The sequence below is a fragment of the Triticum dicoccoides genome, chromosome 2B, assembly GCF_002162155.2.
Source record: "Triticum dicoccoides isolate Atlit2015 ecotype Zavitan chromosome 2B, WEW_v2.0, whole genome shotgun sequence".
Taxonomy (NCBI): domain Eukaryota; kingdom Viridiplantae; phylum Streptophyta; class Magnoliopsida; order Poales; family Poaceae; genus Triticum; species Triticum dicoccoides.
The window spans coordinates 159406546-159415496 of NC_041383.1; the positions used below are offsets into that span (position 1 = coordinate 159406546).

Genomic DNA, 8951 nt, shown 5'->3' on the forward strand with positions numbered 1-8951 from the left:
TTCACGGCCACTTGCAAAAGTTAGATCTGATAGAGATAATAAGATAAATATTTTTGGTATTTTTATGATATAGATTGAAAGTAAAGATTGCAAAGTAAAATAGATTGGAAACTTATATGATGGAAGATAGACCCGAGGGACATAGGTTTCACTAGTGGCTTATCTCAAGATAGCATACATATTACGGTGGGTGAACAGATTACTGTCGAGCAATTGATAGAAAAGTGCATAATATGAGAATATCTAGGCATGATCATGTATATAGGCATCACGTCCGCGACAAGTAGACCGAAACGATTCTGCATCGACTACTATTACTCCACACATCGACCGACTCCTGCCTGCATCTAGAGTACTAAGTTCATAAGAACAGAGTAATGCATTAAGCAAGATGACATGATGTAGAGGGATAAACTCAAGCAATATGATATAAACCCCATCTTTTTAGCCTCGATGGCAACAATACAATACGTGCCTTGCTGCCCCTGCTGTCACTGGGAAAGGACACCACAAGATTGAACCCAAAGCTATGCACTTCTCCCATTGCAAGAAAGATCAATCTAGTAGGCCAAACCAAACCGATAATTCGAAGAGACTTGCAAAGATAACTTAATCGCACATACAAGAATTCAGAGGAGATTCAAATATTTCTCATAGATAAACTTGATCATAAACCCACAATTCATCGGATCTCGACAAACACACCGCAAAAAGAATTACATCGAATAGATCTCCAAGAAGATCGAGTAGAACTTTGTATTGAGGTCCAAAGAGAGAGAAGAAGCCATCTAGCTAATAACTATGGACCCAAAGGTCTATGGTAAACTACTCACACATCATCGGAAAGGCTATGGTGTTGATGTAGAAGCCCTCCGTGATAGATTCCCCCTCTGGCGGAGCGCCGAAAAAGGCCCCAAGATGGGATCTCACGGGTATAGAAGGTTGCGACGGTGGAAATAGGGTTTCGTGGTGCTCATGGATGTTTTTGGGGTATATGGTATATATAGGAGGAAGAAGTAGGTCGGTGGAGCTGCGAGGGGCCCACGAGGGTGGGGGCGCGCCTAGGGGGTAGGCGCGCCTCCCTGCCACGTGGCCTCCTCGCTTCTTTCTTGACATCCACTCCAAGTCCCCTGGATCACGTTTGTTCCAAAAATAACTCCCCCGAAGGTTTCATTCCGTTTGGATTCTGTTTGATATTCCTTTTCTGCGAAACACTGAAATAGGCAAAAAAACAATTTGCATTGGGCCTTTGGTTAGTAGGTTAGTCCTAAAAATAATATAAAAGTGTATAATAAAGTCCATTAAACATCCAAAACAGATAATATAATAGCATGGAACAATTAAAAATTATAGATACGTTGGAGACGTATCAGAGGTAGCTTGATTGCTTAAGTATTCCTCCGTATGGGCTTAAATTTCTTCTAATTTATTCCAAAGTTGAGGTGAGGAGTCAGGACTTCAGAATTCAGGTGTTCTCTCTCCTTTCTTATAAAAATGCTGCCTAATTGATGACTTTTATGGTTCGTTGGAGCTCATGTGGTATATTTACATATATACATTATGTATTACTAATTAGTATCTTGTTTACAAACAAGAATTCACATGTCGTAGTATCTTATTTGCAAACAAGCTAGATATCACATTTTGGTTGTTTGTACTTTATAATGATTTTTGTAGTATATAATACATACTTTTTTCAGAATGTATATAATATATAGGTGTGCAAATATTTCCTTTCACCCTATTATAATCATTGGGCCCACTATACCTGATCACACTAGGGCCTTTGAAATGCTAGGGTCGGCCCTGTTGGAAACAAGAGACGGAAGGCGAGCTCGTGTATATAGCTGGCCGAAATCACTAGTTGAGGAGTACTCGTTGCAAAGATCACTCCAACCCCCAGGTTGCGACAAGTGGCACGCTGCATGTGAGTCATTTGTCGCAACTTGGGAGTTTTCCCTTTTTCGTAGATCTGTTTATTTAAAACGTTTTATCTCTTAAACCGTGCGTCTAAATCTCGAACCGCTTTCACCTTGGATTCTTTGCGTTGAGATCTTCAAAACTAGATCACATGTTGATAGGTTTTGACGAACTTTTTTTCACGAAAAATATCGAATGAAAAAAAATGGACGAAAAAACCGAATTGGGAGCATGGATTTTTTTCCTTTCCGAAAGAGGCACGCCCGTGTCTCTCACGAAATCACAACCGTGCCTCTCGCGGAAGTATAACCGTGACTCTCGTGGAAGGAAAAAGAAGAAGAGAAAACACTTTTTTTTCGTTTCCGAGGAGGCACGGCCGTGACTCCCGCGAAAGCATAACCGTGCCTCTCGCGGAAGCAAAACCGTGACTCTCGCGAAAGAAAAAAAAACAAAGAATGAGTTTTTTTTCGTTTCCAAAAGGCACAGCCGTGACTCTCGCGAAAGCATAACTGTGTCTCTCGCGGAAGTAAAACTGTGACTCTCGCGAAAGAAAAAAAAACAGAAAACAAGTTTTTTCCCGTTTTTGAGAGGCACGGCCGTGACTTTCGCGAAAGCACAACTGTGCCTCTTGTGGAAGCAAAATCGTGACTCTCGCGAAAGTAAAAAAAAATAGAAAACGCGTTTTTTTTCGTTTCCAGGAGGCACGGTTGTGACTCTCGCGGAAGCAAAACCATAACTCCTGCGAAAGGGAACCGTGAAAGGGAAATAAAGAGAACGTGTTTTTCGTGCAAAAAATAATTTTTTTGAATTTGTTTGATCAAAAAGATAAGGAAGACATGTGGAAAACCAAAATGTCGAAAAACATAAAAAAACACTTAAAAAGCCGAAATCACGCATGGAAAAATAAAAAAATAAAATCCGGAGTGAGCGTCCGGAGCGCGACACGTGGCGAACGGCTGAGAGCGCGCCAAGTGACGCTGATCATTATGAGGCTCCCAAAAAAGCGCTTGTTAACTAGTTGCTCTAATAGTTGGGGGGTCTTAAAAGGAAAAGAGAAGTCTAGCAGTACCCCCGACACGAAATATCAGGCCTGTCTCCATGTCAGAGGGCTTGTGTCTGTGGCCGTGCAGGCCTGGGCCGCATGCATCATTTTTAAGGCTCCTTGCCAAGAGAAGCCGGCCACGGGTAAATTGTCAGGACCGAAATTTTCGGATCTCCCTGACCTCCGCTCCCGTGCGGCTCCGGTCAGGCGCCGAGACCTGCGACGAGGAACGCAGTCAGTCAGGACTTCATCTCGCCGGAGACCTCGCCGGAGGAATGCAGTCAGTCAGGGCTTCTTTTCTTTATTGAGTGCATAGGAACGCCCTTGCCAGAGGCAAACGCAGTCAGTTAGGTCTCAGAGGTTCAACAAGCCGAATCAGCAGCGACCAAGAAAGAAAAGAAGTAAAACAGCTGCCTGCACAGTACTAGCAAACGCAGGGAACACACACTCATGCACTCAACAACTACTCAAACCAGACTGCATCTCTCTTCCTTCCATTCTCACCACCGCCACAGTGCGGTTCCGCATACTAACTTACATAGGGGGGATGGAATGCGATGGGGATAGGTTACAACACTTGATGTGTACCCAAAAAACAGCATCCTAGTTACCTCGCAAAAAAAAACAAAAAAAAAACAGCATCCTAGTTGCTGCACAAGAAGCGTAAAACCTACCTAGATGGCACACAGATAACTACTCTCAGGTTGCATTTATACAAAAAGTGGTTACTCTGAAACTAAACGCTGCTGCCCCAATGCAGTTCTAATCTTCTGCAAAGCTAGACCCCATCCAGTGCATCATCTGCGTGTGCATACCGAAATGGCCATGTCGCCAAAACATCGTCCGTCTGCGGTGGAGACCGAAGCTGCGCGCATACTGCTACCACGGTGCGGTTGCTAACCGCCGCAGCATCTCCTCCGTCCTCTTCGCGCTGCACTCCATCTCCTCCATCTCCACGTCCATCTTCTTCAGAGTGTCCTTCACACTCGACATCCTGGACTCGAGCTCCTTCATTTTCTCTCCGGCACGTGCCCGCTCCAGTTTCATCTCTTTGTACCCTTCATGCTCAGCAGGGTCTCTAGGTCGAGCAGAAAGGCTGAGGAGACCATCGATGCGTTTGAGCAGGAACTTGACATTCATGCCCAGGAGCTCAAAGGCCTCCAAGGTCTTCTTCCAGACCACAAAGTCCTCGTGGGAAGAAGCGCGTGCCTCGCAGGCCCTGATACCCTCCGCGATGTTGATAGTCTCCATGATCACTCCCACTGCGAGTGTGAGGTTTATCTGCTTAAGCAGATCCTTGTGAAGGAACGACTCCTGGGCACAGCACAGCTCGTAGTACGTCTTGCGTAGGTGGTCAGGAAACTTGCAGTCGATGACCAGACCGTCTACGATGATGTTGAAGTTGCTGAAATTTTTCACATCATCAAAATCGATGGCTGTATCTGAAAATCTGATGCCTTCTTTCATTGATTCACTGGCTGGGTTACTGCTGTCATTCTGAACCTTTGGATTCTCCTTTGATTTGACATCATTGGAACTTTCTTCCTCTGCGTTGCAGACCCAAAACATGATTCAGAAGATTCAACGGTTAGCTTATCCATGTACAATAAATTCACAAGTGTAAAATCAAGACAATCAACTTTGACTCACTCAATATATTCTCCTTTCCTGCTTCCAAACACAGGAGACCAAGTGCTCCATCAGTTGTAGTGAAGTTGTTCGCTCTCAATATATAGACCTGAATGGAAAGCGTAAAAAAACAAGAGGAAATTATATATTGGATAAGTGCGGGCAGAACATGCACGGAATAATTTAAGAGATTGCAAACATTAGTGAATGTAGTGCCTGCCAATCAATAGTGTAAAAGGATGATCAAACAATTGAAAATGTGTTGGGAAACACTTGCCTTAAACTTTGCTGAACTGACAAGTTGAAAGACTACAACATCTCCGACCTTAATATCATGATTAATTGCAAAACCTCTCCAACCACCACTAAGTCCTTGCTTGGCACCTAGATATTTTGCATCATAATTATGCCCATCCTCATCTTCTAGCACAAAAGTAGTGTCCTCCTTTGGGAGATGCTTGTTGCAGAAGACAGACGGTAGACCCTGGGGGAGGAACGTAAAATTCAAATGCAGAGGAAGCAAAAACAAAGAAAAGGAAATGTTTTCAATAATTCCCATCCCATGTACACTAAGGAGGTGTTTGGTTCAGAAACTGTAACGCAAATGGTAATGGAATCAGAATACGCCTGTAAAGGAAACGGTATGAGAAAAACTCAACTTTGTTTGTTTTGTGACTGTAACGGTATGCATAAACAGTATTTGTTCAGATATACAAATTGAAGAAAAATCATCACAAGAACAGCCTTGCATCAGCGCGAACATTGCAATCACGGGAGCCAAATCCTGCGCTACCATGGACGGCGCCTCGCTGCTCTCCGCCGCATACTACTGCCCCACGGCCGCCACGTCATCCTTCTAGACCGCCGCCATGAACGGCTCGCCGGAGCCGCCGGACAGGTTGAGCAATACCGCTGTGTATAGCTTTCCGGCCGGCTCAGCTGCTCTCGCGTCCCACGCGAACCTGGGCGCCTCCGCCTCATGCCATCCCTTGGATGGAGAGATTGAGGAGATGGTGGGGCAGAAGGCGAGAAAGAAACACGAGATTTGGGCCTGGTATCGGCAACTGTTTCCGCAGGGGGGTGGGCGGTATCGGCCGTGACTAGCGATGGAATCGGATTACATGGAAACGGTTTACAGCCCACGGGAACCAAACACTTGTAACGTTTTCAAGTTACGGTGTAATCAGGTTACGGGCCAAAATTGATGAACCAAACACCTCCTAAGTGACACTCAGGAAGCGTCCACACATATACTAAGCTTATGAGACTGTTCTACCTGAAACTAAATTTAAAAAATCATAAGGTGCTCTAAATTGTGCAGTTTCCACTTTTGCAGAGAGCTTTTTTGCCCAGAAATTTGATTGCCTTCTGGTATAAAAGAAAAGGCAATCTGTATTTTTGTTTAGCAAGCATTTCGTCCTATTCAATATTTGGCCTCTGGGGTCCACATCTTGTTCATAAGAAGTGATCACCTAATTCTTAAGCTTTGAACAAACATGTAAATAGCTAATCAATAGACTTACCAGCCAGAAACCCTGAACAACATGTGAATGTAGCATATGCTTGACAAAGCTAGGATGTTCGGCTGGTAACTTTACCAGTACCTCCTCAGCTCTCTCCATAGCAGACCCAAAGTTACCCTGAACGCTGTAGTTTGTTCAAAGATTGAACTGAGTAAGTAGGCTTTTTGAGAACTGTTAATGCATCTTACTCTCGAGAAAACAAGAAAAGTTTGAAGTACCTTGCAAATGTCCTTTTGCAATTAACAGCAGCTACCTGTCAAGTCACACTTATTCATAGTTAGTACATGGTTTCAGTGTTGAACTAAATAGAAAGTGAAGAAATTGGAGGTTAAAAGACAACAGTTATATAGACTATATGGAGCAATGCATATGAACGTAGCAGAGTCCATAAATGTTTAGAAACACATTCACTATTGTGTCCAGAAATTCAGCCCATTAAGAATTTTTGAGCCAGTCATCTGAATCCTGAAGTGTGAAAAATACATATTGATCTGCTTAAACCAAATTATGACATCATTTTTTTTGAGAATTTATTTTTTAAATGCATATGTATGTTCACAAAAAGAAGGTATGTAACATATGAAAACATGATTCTTTCAAGCTTTGAACAACAAGAGTGTCTTAAATGCGCTAACGTGGAATCATTCCATGGGCTCACCATCGGCACAAGATCGTCATCTATGTCGCTCTTGCTGCTGTTACTGCAGCCGCTCTCAACCAAGGCAAGCCTTGGTGTTGACAAATTCAACTTCTGCTCCATGTTGCTCTGGGCCTTGACAAGCCTCCCTCTCTTCTTCTGAAACCCAACCAACCAAAATCTTTTAACCATTTTATGCAATTGTTGAAGATAAGAAAATTACTGAATTTCTGGGTTTCAAAATCTTTGAAGCATTATGAGCTCATAAATGAAATTGGAAGAACTGTTTACTAACTCTAATTTTCCACGATAACGACCAAATAGCATGCACAATGACAAGAATGGAACTACTGACTTATCTTACTTTAGCAGTGTCAGTATCCTGAGAGTTGTGTGTTTGAGAAACATCAAGCAGCTTTTTTTGCTCACTGTCCACCCTCCGTGGCCGCACAATCTAACATGACAAAGAAACCAACTCTTAGAAAAGTTAGATCAGTAAGCTGAACACTTGTAATTCCATGAAATTGTGAGTTGAAAGGGAAAACAAACGAGGAGCTAGAGCCACAAACGCACATGTCATGTGGAGTATATGTACACAAAATTTACTCCCTAATTAATACAAGAGGGCTAAAGCAACAACCAATGGTTCACTTACTCTCAAAGGAACATATTCATCCTCGTCATCTGTATCGCCGAAATTAATAACGACAGGCTGTTGATCAACAACAACAGCAGCAAGCTTATCATCCTGCTATCATTAAATATCATCATGTCATGAAAAAAATTCGAAGTTTCAACAAAAGGCAAAAAAGAAACAGATAATCTGATAACATAGAATGCATACAGTCATGAGAATTGGTTGCACTAGTGTCCACCATGATAATGAAACATGAAAAAAAACATAAACAAATTACTCCATACTTTTACTTTACCAGATAAACAAATTACTCCATACTTCAATTTACTTTACCAGAGGCAGACTCCGGCAGTCATCTAAGGAAACCTATAACCTAAGAGAATGGATAAGTTCAGAATGTTGGAAGTATTAGTTGCTCAGTGCTAGTGAGACAGTGAAGATTTGAAGGGAAAAAGTTAAACAGACGATTTCAGACTCCATTTTTATTATTACTTTTTGACCAAGTCCATTATAGTTTATCAGAGGCAGCTCCACATAGTAAATCTGATCGAGCTTCAGAAAATAAAGACTACTGCAGACCTACAGTGGCCAACAATCCGAGTCCATCTCAAGCTGAAGGACCTCACCATTGTGGCCGTCGGCACAACATCAGCATCCTTGTCGCTCTCGCTGTCAAGCAAGGCAAGCCTTTGATGCACCAGTGCCATCTTCTGCTCCATGACCATCTTATCTCGCTGGCTCTTGTTGACAGACGGGGAACCTCCTCCTGCTGGCCTCCCTCTCTTCCTCTGAAAAGCAGCCGCCAAAAGCAGAGATTTAAGTTCAACATACAATCAACAATAATCATTTTGCATTACTAATCCCACATCTAGCAGTAGGCCGTAGAGAAACAAAATCTGTTCTTGCTGGACGGTCGAAAGATTTATTTTCTCAAGCAACACTTTCTTTTTATGTTCCAAGAATCACTTTCTCCAGAGCTATCACAGGATGACGAAATAAACACAAAGGAGCCCTCAAGATGTCACGGGATTGCAGTGTAAAAAGCTCCATTAATCGAAGATTCAAGAGAACGCTGAGAAATCAAGAAACCCTCGACCGCGAACTAAGTATAAATCGCAGCCTCACGAATCAGAGGAAGTGGAGGGGGTGAACTTGCCTTGAGGGATTGATCGATCGCCATCGCATCCGCCTCCGCCTCCGCGCTCGTCGAGTCCTGGTGCTTGGGGTGCTTCAGGCAAAAATGGCGGAGAGGAAAGGACTGACGAGCTGCACAGACGGCAGGGGGGAGGGGGGTGAAAGAAGGAGGGGGGAGGAATAGTACTGGACTGGGGTATAAAAAATATAGAAAAATGGTAAAAGAAGAAACAGATGACCGTTCGGCTACAGTGATTGATGGACGCCGCGTATGTCCGTTGATTAATTTTTACCGGCGCGCAGTTTGAAAAGTGTCCTGTACACATTCGGAAACTGCATTTACCATTTTCCATGTTAAATTTTTTTTTGCATTTACCATTCCACTCAACTTCTCCAACGGATTAACGGAATGACCTCGAAGCTTCTCCA

At 43.1% G+C, this 8951-nt stretch overlaps 1 protein-coding gene across 2 annotated transcripts; it reads right to left on the bottom strand.

Moving 5' to 3' along the window:
- Positions 1-3426: 3426 nt before the first annotated feature.
- LOC119362756 (B3 domain-containing protein Os01g0234100-like) lies at positions 3427-8695 on the bottom strand. 2 transcript variants are annotated; one of them, XM_037628012.1, is made up of 10 exons: positions 8545-8695; positions 8015-8176; positions 7407-7499; positions 7116-7205; positions 6773-6910; positions 6333-6367; positions 6115-6238; positions 4869-5075; positions 4613-4700; positions 3427-4509 (listed from the first exon to the last, which is right to left on the bottom strand). In XM_037628012.1, exons 1-10 carry the CDS (start codon positions 8566-8568, stop codon positions 3842-3844), a joined length of 1629 nt encoding a protein of 542 aa, XP_037483909.1. In that variant the 5' UTR covers positions 8569-8695; the 3' UTR covers positions 3427-3841. The 2 variants fall into 2 exon arrangements, with proteins under 2 accessions (XP_037483909.1, XP_037483908.1); XM_037628011.1 differs by having other exon boundaries at positions 7407-7502.
- Between the last annotated feature and the right edge of the window lie 256 nt (positions 8696-8951).